Source organism: Kwoniella shandongensis, chromosome 9 (genome assembly GCF_008629635.2).
Source record: "Kwoniella shandongensis chromosome 9, complete sequence".
Classification (NCBI taxonomy): domain Eukaryota; kingdom Fungi; phylum Basidiomycota; class Tremellomycetes; order Tremellales; family Cryptococcaceae; genus Kwoniella; species Kwoniella shandongensis.
In genome coordinates this window covers 1331617-1347900 of record NC_089295.1, presented here as the reverse complement: position 1 = coordinate 1347900, position 16284 = coordinate 1331617, and the positions used below count along the sequence as shown (strand labels likewise).

Sequence of the window (16284 nt, the reverse complement as noted above, 5' to 3'; positions counted from 1 at the left end):
CTCGTCTCCAAAATCAAGTCCCAACTCGACAACTGGCGCGATTCTATCAACCCTGACATTGCCATTACTTCGTAGTAGAAATATAAGATCTAGTAACTCTAACACCACCTCCCAACTACTCGACGCACTCGCTTGTAGTTTACACTCTCGTCAAGGCCTCTTTGAGCCCCTTCACATCTTCCAGACTTTCGATCCTTAGACCGCCATCACTTTGTTTTGCAAGTAGAGGACAAACGCTCATCTCAGTCCATGAAGACCAGAGATCGTCCACTGCAGAAATGACGTCGGGCGAATCGATCGTAAGGAGGAAAATGGCATCGTACCCTCCCGCTATAACGATCACAAACGAGTGTATCAGAGAAGACAATCGGAATGCAGCGATGACTTCGAGGCGTAATATGCGGAAGGTGGACAGAGCCAACTCACCACCTGGTACACCCCCACCCAAGACACCTGGGACATCGGAGCTTGCGTCGAGCAACCGAGTTTGCTCTGGAGGCTCAATAGGTACACCTGAAAGCTCTGACATCTCTCGAAGGTATTCTCGGATTACCTGTACATACAAGAATAGGAATCCATCAGCTTGTCCCAAGCCAAACTCGCTCCTGATGCTAGCTGTGAACTCTATAGCCTGGCGAGGTACTTACTAGTAACGTGGCTCTGACTTCGATCAACAAATCGGCAGTCTCAGATTCGGCATGCTAGTAACGTTTCACGTACGATCAGTATCTCCTTTGCTTTACTCGACATGAGTCGTCGAGCAAAAAGACCGCACTCACTCCTTCAAATTTCCTCTCTGCGGCCCATCTCAACGTCGCGTCGTAATCCGCATCTCCCTCTCTCTCCACGAGTCCACTCAACAACTTCTCCAACTGCATATTAGCCTTATCCAATCCTTTCCAAACCTCTGTCGCCTTCTCCGCCTCTCGCTTTCTCCATTCTAACACTTTCCCTACGAATGAAGGCGTATCCGTTCCTGCGTCGACGTCGGCGAGTATAAGTCGCAAACCCTTAGGTAATCTGAAGGGCGTAGTTGATCCATCCCATTCACTCGGATCTAACCATGGGAGGGCCTTCGATGTGGCCGTGGACGAAGAGAGGGAGATGGTCGAGGTGGGGGGTTTGTCCATCAGTGGAGTCAGGACAGAACGGGAGAATCGACGATAGATATGTGTTCCGAATACTGCTGAGGAGATATCGAATCCTGATCCAACTTTACCTTGAGCCAAACAATGTGCGTATTGCGCAAGCGAGTGGACCAGTAGCAAATCGGTAGAGGGCGAACCGGATGAGGTTGAAGATGAAGGGAGGGAGATGATGGACAAGTGAGAGAGAAGAGAGGTGACGAGTGAAGTGACCAGCGCTGCAGACGAGCCGAGGCCTGTCTTGTTGGTTTGGGGTATGGGTCGAGGCAGTTGGGTGAAAGGCTGCAATGACGGCAGAGAGGAAAGTCGAGGTGGGAGAGAGAGTGCTGCGAGCTGCGTTGCAAGAAGAACGCGTATTGTATTCAGCTGTTTGACTCCTAGTAAGGAGAAGACATCCGTAGCTGAGCCCACTCACCTGCTCTCGCTGGGAATAAAAGTCGTTGTCTGCCAGAACGACCACCTCCAATCCCTGTCCACCAGTCTCTCCCTTCACTCTTCTCAGCAACTCTTCGCCAGCCTTGACGCCATCCCCTCCCTGTTCCTGTTCGATCTTCTCATACGCCAGCTCTAAAGTCTTGAGCAACGAGATAGCTATAAACTTATTTTTCCCAACTTCCGCCTCATTGGTCTGTTCCAACACCAGCTCCTCACCTGACAAAGTGAGAGTGTACACCCAAGTCGAGGACGTAGAGGGGAATTGTCCAGCTCGAACGGATATCGTAGCCCTGTTCGTTGATGAGATTTCGTCGGAAGGTGGCAGGTCGGTGACGCAAGAGTAGAATCGAGATGAAGTGGCTACTACCAATCCGGAGAATTGACGGTCGAGGACGAGGTAACCTCCTGCCAAGAGGACTTTACCTGGAGAGGAGATGATAGTTTGGCGAGGCATTTTGGTCGTCCCTTCGTTTCTGCTTGCTTTCTCCAGCGACAATGACTCGTCTCAACCTGATGAATAACGACTGGACAAGACGATAAGCCAAGAAGAGACGAAGAGAGGTCAATCAAGCGTTTATTTGTTGCTTGCTCTCGCGTTTGGTTCAGCTCGGACCATTTCAATCTCGTGCACGTGACCTCTTTCCCGCACGCGAGCAAGTTTGTGGGGACTCCATTCGTTATCGATGACCCGCTTATAAGCGAGAGGGAGAGTGCAACCTTATCTCACCCGTTCAAACGACAGTCTTGTCTTCTTTGTTGTCTGCTCCACAACACAGTGTACTCTCTACCACACCTGCACGCCAAGATCAAATGTCTCCTCCTAGAGGTGGGAGTGTGCCTATCCCAGCTGTACCGGTGCCGACTTCTGGAGAGAATCAGCAAGTGGGAAGAAAGAAGAGTACGGTCCTGCAGAGTTCGTTGGAATTGGTGTTTAGCTGTGAGTGTTCCCACCGCATCTACTCTATCCTGTTCATCCTTCCGCAGCGTGTGAGCTAGCAAGGAGACTGACGTTGTCTTGTGGCCTCAGACTCACGGTCTCAGCAACAACGATATGGTCATTTGCCCTCTGCGCCGTCCTTTATAGACGGATACAGCTCGTCACGATCTCGCTCCACTCCCGATCAAGCTGCAAATCCTGATGGTGGATATTACGACGACGATGAGGAATACGAGCCTCAGGGAGGTGGATCCTCACGATGGGACGATCTCGAATCTGGATCTGCAGTGAGACGGGCTGGTCAACTAGATGTGAACGATATCATCGATGAGGTGGATTTTGTCGAAGATGACGAGGAAGCCAGTGGGATGCCTGGACAAGATGGAGTAGGAGCTGGAGATGATCCATACCGGATTACTGGTGCAAGAAGGGCATCTGAAGAACCTTCTTTCTTTCATTCGGATCCTGTTCCTCCGGCACCGTCAGGGCTTGTAAGACAGAATCAAGATCCTTCCGCGTCCCCTTCAACAGTCTCCCAGACGACCGGTACCGGAGGAGCAGGACGAGGTCTCATCTCTTTGAACATGTTCAGTCCACTCTCCGCTTCCGCACAACTAGGCACATCGTACGGAACCGGATCGTCGGGATCGCAGACTCCTAATCTGGGGAGTACCAGGGGACGAGGAGGTGGTCGCGTCTTCTCTGGCTCAGAGAGGGGTAGGAAGTCTATGACGGGCACGGGTGAGAGGACCGTTTTGATTGATCGGAGGGAGAGCGCGGTAGCAAGAGGCTATGATGCGATGGTGGATGGCGATGTTGTCGGTGTCGGTGAAATACCTGGGAGGAGGAAATCGGTGGTGAAGAAGTCGAAGAAAGATCAGTACCTTTTCAGGGGAGAAAGTACAGACGGACAAACGGTACGCCATTGCACTCAAGCATTCGAGAAGATGCTGATGACACACCGTGTAGCTGTTCAACGCTACAGCAGTGCTAGTTGGGATAGGTCTCCTCTCCTTACCTCTGGCATTCGCATATGCAGGCTGGATAGGAGGTACCGCCATGCTTGTCATCTTCGGCTGGCTGACATGTTATACGTAAGTGCTCAGTTCACATACATGATCAGTACCTCTAACGTTCGATGCGTTTTAGTGCGAAACTCCTCGCGAGGCTGATAAGAGCAGATGGAAGCTTGATGGGTTATACGGACATTGGTTTAAGGGCATTCGGAAGTTGGGCCGGAGCAGGCATTAACGTCCTGTGAGTTAGGAGCGTGGCGACACGAAGACTAATTGCAGGAAACTGATGAACCGCTTTTCCTCCGCAGGTTCTGCCTCGAACTATTTGCGTTGGGGTGAGTTTTGGTATCTCCCGTGTGGCTCCGTGTGTATGTTGACTTTCGATCGGTAGCGTGGCCCTCGTCGTCCTATTCGGAGATACGATGAACGCGCTTTACCCGGATGTATCTTCAAACACCTGGAAAATGCTTGGCTACTTCGTGTAAGTCAGGTACTCTCAGTGGTCGTAGATTTTCGCTGATACCGTGTATGTAGCATCCTCCCCACTGCCCTTCTACCTCTTCGACTCCTATCACTCCCCTCCTTACTCTCGTCTGTCTCGTCCCTTCTCCTCGTTCTTGTTCTGCTTATCGACGGCTTCATCCGACCGGTCGCACCTGGATCCATACGTCAGCCGATGGAAACTAAGTGGGGACCGGAATGGCAAGGTGCGAATTGGCTAGGCGCGATCGGACTTGTGCTAGCTGGATTTGGTGGGCATGCTGTCATGCCGTCTCTGGCGAGGGATATGAAGAAGCCAGAAAATTTTGATAAGATCATCAACAAGGCTTTTGTCGGTTCCTTCTTTCGCTACTCTCCGTCGAACTAGCTAACGACGTCGTGGTCTAATCTGACAGGCAATCGCTACTAGTATCTCGTTTGTAGCTGGAGCAGCCGGGTACTTGATGATCGGTCAGACCGTGTCCGACGAGGTACGTTGCAGCGGAAAGGTAGAACGTTTTCATCAGCTAACAATGATGTGCTCTCGCAGATCACTCGAGATCTTATGCAGGAGAAATACCATTATCCGAAAGTGCTTAACCTCGTCGCTCTGTGGATGATCGTTATCAACCCTTTGACCAAGTTCGGCTTGGCTTCGAGACCAGTGAGTCGCGTTCGATTACATGGCTGTAGAAATTCAAGTTGTCCTGACGTATCGTTCCCAGCTCAACCTCACAATCGAAGGAATACTAGGAATCTCTCGCAAACCCGTTTCTCCGGTTATTGAAGATTCCAACTTCGAGATTGACCGAGAACTTGTCGATCCCCTCGCTTCAGGGAAGAGCGATCATCCACGAACATCTTCATTCTCCATTCACCCGTCCAACGACTCATCCTCAGTTCCTAACGCCAACGTTCATCGTCGTTCTAGCTCGATATCTCCAAATCGTGCACGACCGCGATTCGATTCAGACTACTCGATAACCCAATCAGCACCGAGTCAGAGTCAGATCGCATTCGCTGTGAAGCAAGAGAGGAGAAAATCCTGGTTGAGAGTGATTTCGAGGACGTTCGTGACGGCCATGTGTGTGATAACGGCTGTGAACCTGCCAGGCTTCGGGCGTGTGATGGCGTTCTTGGGGAGTTTCTCGGCGTTTCTGATTTGTATCATCTTGCCTGTGAGTTGATTGCGTTGCTTTTTGTCTCCCACTATTTGTTATCGCCTGTCAGAATAATTTGAGAGGGGGAATTGGTCTGACCTTGTTGCTGATCCTCATTGCCCATTAGCTATTATTTTATCTTCGACTATCGCCAATCCTACTTCAACACGAAAATGAGAAACACGACTGGCGAAAGAGGGTAGAGAAAGCGGGTCATTGGATTATGGTTATCATATCTATCGGATTCATGATAGCAGGTACGGTATGGGCGTTCTTGCCGGGGAGTGGACATGGTGAGCTGGAACAATGATTACTTGGCGTTGAGGGGGTATATACTGTATCAAGGTAGAATCAAATTGTATCAAGAATAATTCGAACCGTAATATAAGATGAAAGAATGTCGTGTGATGGTAAACAGTGTCCGGAACGCAATGATGTCCTTGAAATGTTGCAAAGCTGCAAAAGACTGATCAACAGTCCGGGGTCTTTCATTCGAGGATCAGCATCTGATCAGCAACGGCAACGAGTTGACGCTCCCATGAGAATCCTATGCACAAATACCAGGAAATATTGGTCTATATAACTCGATTTTCCACATCATTAGCACCGCTGAAATTGCCTCAACTGGCAATGTCTGAAAAACATGCAGTCAGACTTGTGGATGGTACTCGAGTACTGGTAGTTGATGAAAGCTCTTCAAAAAGAAAGCAAGGGAAAGATGCAACCGTCATGTCAAGCTCTGATGAAAAACCCAAACAAGATATCATATGTCCAACACTCTGCGAACTTGGCTAGGACACTGCGTTTCAAATGGGTGATGAATGAAATCAGTCCAGGGGACTGATGGAGGCTTCCACATGAACATGTGTATGACAATTGATGAAGGCCCAATCAAATTGGCTGCTCCTGTGATTTCTCCCTTGGGGGAGGGCAGAGGTCCAGCAAATTATCCAAGTCAGAGAGTGTGCTTAACAAATAGTGACGAACACAATGGGATGGCTGGTGAGGCCAGCCAATGATGTACAACACCACCCATTGAATTCAGAATGATGTCAATGTTATCAATGATGTCATTTGAACAATGTCATTGACATCATTGACATTACATGATGTGAAAATGATGCTGGATGATGTCATGTGATATACTATGACATCAATGATGCTCATATTGTACCCAGGTGAAAGGCCAACCATTTATGGAACCCTAACATGATTGTTTCACTAATCTAATGAAACAAGCGCACTTCAGCAATTGTTTCATGCCATCTAAGGATGTCCTATGGTGTCATTTATCATGTTGTTACAGATCCCATCATGATGTCATTGCACTTAAACAGACTGTGTGCTGTAATGCCACACTGGTGTCACACTAAGAATGATGTCATTGCATCCCGTTACCCTCAACAGCCAGAATATTCACGACCAGGGGAAGTGTCACGCCGGTACGGAGGGATATGGGAGGTGTCCAATGAAAAGGACAGTGTTTCAGGCTTGTTGTTTGGACAAGGTATTGCAGTTTTAACAGGTCAAAACTCTCAAACAGTCAAACATGTGATGGAACTACAGCCAGAAGCAGCTTGCCACCCTTGTGTGTACACCTATGGCACACCTCTGGACATGGAGTGTTTCATACCTCAAGAAAGTGAAGTGAATTGAGTTTGACCAGTGATATACATGATGTACTGGCAGGAGATGTTGAACGATGTCAGTGATCTCAAATGATGTCAGTGATGTGGTCTATGTCGAATGATGTCAATGGTGGTTGTTTCTCCCCTCCGCCACATTGCATGGCAAATCATTGACAGAACTCTGATGAAACCATACAAGAATTGAAAAGAAGGTGGCTGGTCCGAAGCAGTGATTTCATGTCTTCTCAATTGCGCTTGCCAATGGGACATAGGATGCCACCATAATGTCATGGTGATGACACTGTACCAATGACATCAATGTCATCAAAGTGGTGTCACCAATGACTCAATAACAATGATGTCATCTTCTCCTTTCAGCGTGAGTGTTCAAGGTAACTCTGACCTGGTGAGTGATGGGTACAAATGGGGAACTTCTAGTGGGTGTGACTGTTGCACTTTGCATTACCAATCAACTCTATTGCCACCGATTACACTCACTCTGACGTTCAACTTGCTTCATTACTTCTGTGAGTACTGTTGCCTAGTGCAACCAATTGTCATGGGCGTGGAAAAGATTGATATCTGATCTGACTCATGGTATGATAAGTAAGATACATACATCAACACATATCCATCCATTGACATACACTCCCGCACCTTCATAATGCCTCGTTCTGGCTACAATCGCAAATCCATCCAGTCAATTAGCGACAGTGGGAATGTCACTAGGCAGCAGGATGGATCAACCTCTTGGTCGAAACAAGGATCTTTCTGTACCAAGTTGAAAGTGAAGACAGCATCAGATAGTGTGTATCATGAGATGTGTGTAGATATTACCGAGGTCCATGATCGACAGGGGCAGTCTTCATGGTGGCAGTTGTCAACAACACATCTGGACAGAACATTCAATTTCTTAGTCTCAAGGGTCAATAACACAATATCCTGCCAGCAATGGAAGAAACATGCTTCAAAGTATGTTTGGATTGTGTACCCCGACAGTACAAAAAGCAGCTTCCAGAGGACCCCAGTTGAGACATTGGATGAACAATTGTCCAATCCACAATTGTTTGGCAACCCTCTTGATTATCCTACCCAGAGTTACAGAGAATTGCTGGAGAGAGCGCTGGACAGGGTATTCTATGATGTTGTCCCGCCCAAGGAGCACCAGCCATCTGACATGGAGAGGTATATGCTGGAGCAGACTGAGAGCCACTCCAAATGAGCGTTCTGGATATTGTATTAAGATCAAGCGTTGTGAGAAGTACTTGTAGTGTGGTAGAGTGTTACTTAGTCACCCAGGACGCATGTCTTTGCTTGTCACATTTTTGTATGATGCAACCCTCTGCCCTTGTATTCATCCACATCCTGTCCTCGAAACATCTTAAGCAAAACGAGATGGACCACACTACTCACCTGGCGGTTTAGACTAGCCCTGCAGTGTGGAAATGTTTCCATTCTGGGTTCTTATTTGGAGAACATGTGTGGTTGACTTTCTGTTAAGGGAAAAGGGACTGCACGGTAACTGAAAACCAAGATCTACAAGAAGTGCTAAGATAGGAACTGGCTGATGTGAGTTCTTCTCTTTGCAAAATTCTGATCATCTTTTCCCATGCTTGACATTCACATAACTGCTAAAGCTGGGTTACTCAGAGATGTGACAGCACCGCAGTGTACTTTGATATCTCGACAGTGGCAATGGGGAACCCTCAGAGATCAATAGTCTATGCAGCTAAAAGACCTGATTATACACTTCCATAGCTATTGCAGAGCGGGCTACCAAGCTGCAATAAAGAAGAAAAGTCACAACAGCCAACATTGCTCAATATTACCACATACATGGGTTCTGCCACTTAGGTTTTCTTTTGCCAAACAACACAGGACTTGTGGCTATACTGCTTACTGTCCGCATACTGTGGGTAAGAAGCAGTGCAATTGCAACAGACTTCTGATGTCATTGTCAATAGCATGACTGGCTTTTTCTCTCTACATTGTCTATGAAAGGACAGGAACTTGCTACATGTTTCAAGGTGAAACAACATCAGAATTGACCACTTGAGTAACAGTATGTAAACACACACCCTGAATACCCCTTTGGCCTTCCTGCCTTCTGTCATCCAAAGGATAGCATACGGCTGTATGTAATACGTTAGAGATCTTTTCAACTTGCCCCCCTTCAACTGTCTAAGCAACTCTCTCAAGGGTGACCGATATACTTTCAAAGGTCTATTATAAGAATCATAGTGTTTGCGCCAAGCGGCAACTCGACACCATAATCATATCCTGCTGCTTTCTCCAAAGATTACTCTTCCATCTTTTCTGCATATCTTGCTCAAATACAGTTATCAGAGTGGGTTGAACTTTGTGCTCTTGACATTGCAATGGGCTTACAATTGGAGTGCTGACATTAGAAAACTACCAAATACTTACTCCTACCTCATTCAGTCATTCAACATTGTTACTGCCTGGAATTATGCTCAACCGAGATCACAAAAACAGGCTGTACTGTGTCACTCAGCCTGCATCTGAGTTGAAAGATGGAGATACTACCATAGCTTTCAAAACGGGAACTATCTTTGATACAGAAACTACGTTTGAAACTGAAACTACATCTGATATTGAAACCATGGATGATACAAAGTCAGACGGAGCATACAAGCTCTCATTGCATACAATCAGGAATCGGACACAACCACGACAATCTGTGGATGAATTCACAGAAGCACTTTCTGAATTAGTGAAGAAGGAAGCATTCAGAACTACATATTCACCTTCGGCGCGGTCACTGTTCACCGTCGGTGGAAGGCAAGCTGCAGGACTGTATTGGCATGACAGCGTCAAGCGTGTGCTGTACAAAGTGCAGATTGAGAGTGGACGGAGGAGGGGGGAGCAGGGACCATGGTTAGATTTTGTGTGTACAAACGAATATCCCTCAGTCTGCAGTGATCGACAAACTCGATATCTGGGCCTCCTTGAGACCCAAGGATCCCGAAGGGGTGATATCAGTGGTAGTGTTTGGCTCAATCCACAACCTCTTCTGGACTCGGTTCAAGAAATGAGGTCAAGCGCAAGCCGGGCACTGACTGGTCAGCCAATCCAACCCCCAGAACCGCCTGAGACATGCCATAGTTTTGATGTTACCAAAGCACTTGATCTAGTGCATCCTCCTAAAACCCGACAACAGTCCTCAAACTTGGCAATACAACTTGAGCTCTCTGTAGAGACAGTGATAGGGGAAGAGCGTTCTGTAATGACACAGGTGTACAGAGTAGAGTCAACTGAGCGTAGAGAGATGTAGCTTTGTGTATATGGAAGGTGTCCATACTGGAGCGAACTGAGTGTAGAGAGATGTAGATTTGTGTATAGGGAGAAGTGACATTGTATACTCATTTCCAAGCGGCACTGGGTCGCACCCGCCACTCACATGCTTACAAACCTTCTGAGCTGCAATGCATCTTTCATAAGTTGTCAGGCATTGCATGGTACAATGTTGCTACTTTGTGCACTATTGAAACAGACTTCCCTCTTCCAAAGTATGTATCAGTTATGTATTTAGCTTGCCTGTAGACTAAGCTTTAGCCCCCTTTTGCTCCCTTGCCGCTCCTTCCTTGTCCGTTTTGTCAGCAAGCTTGCAGGGATCATTGTCTGGGTATTGTTGACGGAATGTTCGGCCTTGGGGCATCCTTGAACGCTTGTTGCTCGCCCCAGCTGTGTTATCAAGCTCATGTCCTGTCTCCAGTTGCAGCACAACACACAAGGGAGTCTGTCATTACTCCCACAGGGTACCATTGAGATTATACAAAAAGGGCAGGGAGACACTTGGTTCTTGTTCAACCGGTCTTCTTCTCTTGCTGTTGAGTGAAATGCTGTCTAGACTCGATTCAGATGGCTCTTTCATGGAGATCATCCTGCATGAAAAATGGTCGGTTGTGGGATCTATAATTTGACTATGAGTCTATCTATTGACTATCTACAGTTTGGAGAGTGTTATAGTCAAGATCAGCTCCACCTTCTATCTGCACCTGAGTAAGAGGCCACAAAGACAACTCCTCTTAGGTTCAGTCAAAGGTCTCTCAAGTTGTGCTGGCGGCTTAGCAAACTACTAAAAGAAACATACTGGAGCCTTTTTTGTTGAGCACCACACAGGCAAGTCTCACAGGGCAAACTGTGGCGTTCTTGTGGTGATTCAGCAGGGCTTTGCTCACACCTCCACAGAGCTGGACTCCAAGCTTGGATCTGTTCACCCACCTTGCACAACAATGGGGTAGTCGTAAAGCTACAGAGTGTTTTGCAAAGCCACAATATACATGAGACAAGTCTCATCGCTCACATTGTCACACCATCAGGCAGAAGCCATAAATGACAACTGTACTGTACCTTGGTCCGGTCACTCACAGCTGTTATTTGCCCTAAAAGACAGCTTGCGGGCTTGATGCAAAGTGTCCTGCCTGTGTGGGGAAGATGCTGTGCAGAAAGAATTGCACCATACTGGTCATGTCATTGGAGTGTATCTTCACCTCACTTCTCCTCTTTGCATGATTGGTGAAAGGATGGCAACTTGTTACATGTATTGGGCCAAAACAACACCCAGACTGACCTCTCCAGTGCAAGTAAACATGTACTACTCGAATAGCCCATTCACTCTGTTTGCCTTCCCATATACAATGGATAGCACAGAACTACATGTTATAGGTTGTGAATCCTTTGATCCTGTACCCCTGGAGTCTGTGATGTGTTGGCTCCAAGGGGGGGATCTATGACTGGTTCAAGACCTAATAAGAAGTGCAGCCTTTTCCCCAAGCTCTTTCATACTGAGTATTTTCTTGACAGACAACGAATCAGACACTTTCCTGCATTTCTGCTTTCCTTGTCCAACTATAAGCTCAAGAGTGAGTTAACGCCTCTGTCTTCAGGATAGGACACTGCTTACATAGTTAGATCACACATTTAATCACTCAGTCACTCATTCTCACTACAATCTGCTACCATGCCCAGTGAAGCACCCAATGGCGCTGTAGATACTGTGTACTGTGTGACCCAGGCTTCAGCTGATGCTTGTGGCAAAGGTATGGTCATATCATACAGATCATATATTGACCAAGACGCGTCAACACCATGGAAGGTTAAGTGGAGTTACATAGACGGTACCCTTCCAAAAACTGGTACGACATGGGGGGCTGAAGTCTGGAAAACAGTTGAGAGACAAGCACTTGAAAGGGTCCCTTCAAAGAACCCACAGTTCACCAGAGCGAACATGGAAGACTGGGAAGCACGGTGGCATAACAGAGTGCGGCACACTGTGCACGGGTTTCAGGAGCAATGTGAAAGATGGGGAAATAAGGTGGAATTTGTCTGTGGGAATGAACAGTCATCAGTCTGCCTATCACGGCAACATGACTACTTTCGTTCACAATCAGGGCAAGGAGTCATCACAACCCGTAAATCCAACAGAATTGGGGAATACAGGATAGGTCCTGCTGTTCATTTCAATGCTCAACCCCTGAAGGAATCATTTGAACAAATGATGACTAGTTTGGCTGATGTGTTGTCTTATCAGCCAGGCCAGGGATCAACAATGCCGGGGACTTTCCCCTCCTTTGGCGACTCAGGAGATGATTGGGTGTGATACAGTTCCATACAATCACAGTGCAGCTGGCCAGAACATGGTGGAGTTTCAGCAGAAGGAAGAGGAGAAGGCTTTGTAAGAGGAGTAAATGTCACAAGATTGTTTAAAGTAGGAAGATGTGGCACTGTGAATAGGGAGCAACAATCCTGTATATAGGGTGAAGTGATACTGTGCATAGAGAATAGACGACATCATTACCCAATTGTTGATAAAATCGTATGCAAGCCATTATACACGAACCATACCAATACCCAATCGGCTAATCGCCAACGCACCTGAGTTGATCAGCCACAATCTCAAGTTGGTTTGATGTAATCCGATGCGATATACATTTCAACAGCGTACAAGATGCATGTAGAGCGTTGAAAGTTCCTCGTCTATCATCTAGCCCAGACTACGTGTGTTTCGAGCCTACTCCTACATTGCGAAACAATCGCATCCTCCATTCCCTTCCGCAATGTGACGGTTCACACCCCCAGTTACGCCTTACCAGTCTTCCTCGCTTGCTCGCCGATCCAGTTCAAAGCACTACCAGCTCTCAACCATTCGATCTGATCCGTACTCAACGTATGTCTCGCCTCGATCTCCACTTTCTCCCCATTTGGCTTTTCAACCTTGAGAGTGACGATGGGGGTCGTGCTTGTTCCGTCGAGGATGGAGGTCAGACCACTGGTCGTCACTTTGTCAAGTGCGGAGATTTTGGAGTAGTCGTCCTTGTTCACAAACCACAGAGGGAGAATACCTTGTTTCTGAAGACACGAGCCAAGTGTGTCAGCCTATGAATTGTGCACACTGATGCCGTTCAAAGACCTACCTTCAAGTTGGTCTCGTGGATACGAGCGAATGATCGAGCCACGATCATACCACAACCGTAGAATCGGGGTTGCAGGGCGGCGTGTTCTCGAGCAGATCCTTCCCCGTCTATAAGCACGAGCGACAACGAACTCGTCAACTGATAATCGAAACTAAAGAATAGTCTAGTTGTTAACTTTTCACTCACAGTTGTCGTCGACGACCAACATCCACGGCTCGTTTCTTGCCTGATACTTCTGCATAGTCCTGGGGATGGTCTCCTCGCCAGAGGCATCTCGAGCGACGTTGATCTGACCTCCTTCGTCGTTGACGGCGGTCATCACTGCGCGGGATCATCAGCATAGCTGCTATCAAAAGAGTCATGTACAACTCACAAGTGTTCTCTGAGATGTTGGAAAGATGACCCTTGTACTGAAATTATTCCATGTCAATCTCCCATCCACATATGTACGGGTTGAAAACTCACCTTGAGCCAGGCACCAGCGGCACTGATGTGGTCGGTGGTACTGAAGCGAAAGTTATCAGTGATCGTCACTTTTGTCTAAACAACGAAGTGACCACTGCGACTCACCACTTCCCTCGCACTCGCATCAAGCATGTCATCTCAGGAAGCTCTCCCTTGCCACCTGCAAAGTTAGTTCCGAAAGGTTCAAGGATCTCTAATCTAGTAGATGATGGGCTGATAGCAATTTCGGTTTCGGGAACTGGTTTGGGGCTGGGTTGAGGGGCATATGAGAGGTCACCAGGGGTGTAGCCGGTAGGAGGGAGACGGTCGCCTGAAGGAGGGGTGAACTTGAAAGGACCGTTAGGAGTGGGGATGGAGTCAGTGGCAGGGTTGAAGTTGAGGTCGCCAGAGAAGGCCATCTGGATAAGAGATGAGAGTCAGAATAGGACGAGCACGCAGGAGGGGGCAGGGCTTACAGCAGTGACGATCTCGGGAGAGGCAAGGAAGTTCATGGTCTTGAGATTGCCGTCGTTTCGAGCCTTGAAATTTCGGTTGAAAGAGGTCAAGATAGCTGAAAGACAACAAGAACATCAGCTGTGTACCACAATATGCGTACATAAGCTCTAGTCCACTCACCGTTGTCCTCACCCTTCTTCTCATCTCGCTTCCATTGTCCGATACAAGGTCCACAAGCGTTCGCCAAAACTGTAGCACCCACATCCTCTAGTGTCCCTTGCAGACCGTCTCGCTCGATAGTCGCTCGGATAAGCTCACTACCGGGAGTAACCAAGAAGGGGACCTTGGATTTCAGACCAGCAGCCTTAGCTTGCTCGGCGATGGAGGCGACTCGAGACATGTCCTCGTAGGACGAGTTGGTACATGAACCGATCAAGGCGGAAGAGAGAGTAGTTGGGTATTTGTTCTCGTTGAGGAAGGAAGAGAAGCCGGAGAGGGGTGTAGCAAGATCAGGGGTGAAGGGACCGTTGAGGTGGGGCTCGAGCTCGGACAGGTTCTGAGATTCGATATTAGCGATTCAAACACAGTTGTGTACAATAACAAGTGACTCACAATCTCGATAACCTCATCATACTCGGCACCCTCGTCAGCCTGCAAGAACCCATTCTTCGCAGCTTGGTCGGCAGCCTCAGCAACTGGACCTCGACCAGTAGCGTGAAGATACTGTCTCATGTTGTCGGAGTAGGGGAAGGTGGAGGTGGTAGCACCAACTTCAGCACCCATGTTGGCGATGGTAGCGAGACCGGTACAAGATTGAGCGGAAACACCAGGACCAAAGTACTCGAGGATGCGGCCAGTACCGCCCTGTTGCCAAAGTCAGCTTATAGGAATACAGAAGAGACGTTGGAATTACTCACTCTCACGGTGAGCTTGCCAGCGAGGTGCAAGATCAAATCCTTGGGTGTAGCCCAACCCTTCAACTCTCCCGTCAACTTGATACCAGTCACCAAGGGCGCCTTCAACTCCCAGGGAGTATCCGTCAACGCGTCAACGGCGTCCGCACCTCCAACACCAATGGCCAACATTCCCAAACCACCCGCGTTAGGGGTATGACTGTCCGTTCCCAACATGAGCAAACCGGGAGCAGCATAGTTCTCAAGGACAATCTGATGGATGATACCCGATCCAGGTCGCCAGAACTCAATGCCATATTTGAGAGCAGCTGATTCGAGGAAATCGAACACCTCTCGGTTGGCTTCGATGGAACGGGAAAGATCGGATTCGGCTCCGGTTTGAGCTTGGATAAGATGGTCGCAGTGGATAGAGGCTGGAACGGCACAAGAGGGAAGTCGACACGTCATGAACTGCAGCAGAGCCATTTGTGCGGATGCGTCCTGAAGAGAGAGTAACCGTATTTAGCTGGTGCAATTGGTGGGGTGCCATACGGCTAGCTGAGCGAAGTTTCACTCACCTGCATTGCCACTCTATCCGGTCTCAACTTCAAATACCTCTCGCCTCTGACCTTTCCACCACCGCCCAAGCTCTCCTCTGGATTTCTCAGATGAGCATAGAGGATTTTCTCCGCCAACGTCAACTTTGATCCCTTTGGCAAGACATCCCGGACTTCATCGAGGGTCTTGAGTAATCGAGAGTAAGGAGGAGTGATGCTGGTACAGTCTTTGACGGGCAAAGCGGCGGGAGTTGCAAAGGTTCGAGCGAGCCTTCTGGGCAAGGATGAGGAAGCGCGTGCTCGCGATAAAATCGCCATTTTGTCGCGCTGTTGTGTAGATGAAGGAGGGCTACTATCTAACTATCGAAGCGCGCTTATGTGTTATCAGCGACGGCGTGAGGGACGGGGATGAGCAAAAAAGATGTTTTGGTTGGTCGCTCTGGTGTGACTCGCTCCCAGACTTTTTAACGGAGATCTGCTCCCGACAGGTAAATAGGGGGGGAACAAATATTGTCCGGAAGGAGTGGCAAATCCTGGCGGTGGAGGGAGACCACCCGTTCAAAGTCACTCGGGTCAGCTATATTAGACCCAGTGCTCATGTCTCTTTCCTCTTTCCGTCTTCTTCTTCTTCACCTTCTCGTACTTTGATCTAGCAGTTCACATCCAGCGTATGACACTTTTACATCTGAACAGCCA

The 16284-nt window shown here is 48.2% G+C and overlaps 3 protein-coding genes across 3 annotated transcripts; 1 reads left to right on the top strand and 2 right to left on the bottom strand.

Moving 5' to 3' along the window:
• Nucleotides 1-139: 139 nt before the first annotated feature.
• Nucleotides 140-2034, bottom strand: CI109_105381 (phosphomevalonate kinase; the record flags this gene model as incomplete). The annotated part of the gene is made up of 5 exons (XM_032007443.1): nt 140-330; nt 427-553; nt 648-701; nt 780-1478; nt 1561-2034. The coding sequence occupies 5 exons, from the start codon at nt 2032-2034 to the stop codon at nt 140-142; spliced, it is 1545 nt and encodes a 514-aa protein (XP_031858269.1).
• Nucleotides 2035-2390: 356 nt separating this feature from the next.
• Nucleotides 2391-5483, top strand: CI109_105380 (uncharacterized protein; the record flags this gene model as incomplete). Its single annotated transcript, XM_032007444.1, has 11 exons — nt 2391-2517; nt 2608-3434; nt 3487-3611; nt 3667-3774; nt 3842-3868; nt 3925-4014; nt 4068-4365; nt 4430-4504; nt 4564-4677; nt 4739-5191; nt 5301-5483. 11 exons carry the CDS (start codon nt 2391-2393, stop codon nt 5481-5483), a joined length of 2427 nt encoding a protein of 808 aa, XP_031858270.1.
• Nucleotides 5484-12903: 7420 nt separating this feature from the next.
• CI109_105379 (aconitate hydratase, mitochondrial) lies at nt 12904-16187 on the bottom strand (the record flags this gene model as incomplete). The annotated part of the gene is made up of 12 exons (XM_032007445.2): nt 12904-13173; nt 13239-13345; nt 13425-13559; nt 13612-13648; nt 13704-13743; nt 13809-14101; nt 14159-14253; nt 14319-14694; nt 14751-15002; nt 15056-15532; nt 15610-15944; nt 16157-16187. The coding sequence occupies 12 exons, from the start codon at nt 16185-16187 to the stop codon at nt 12904-12906; spliced, it is 2448 nt and encodes an 815-aa protein (XP_031858271.2).
• Between the last annotated feature and the right edge of the window lie 97 nt (nt 16188-16284).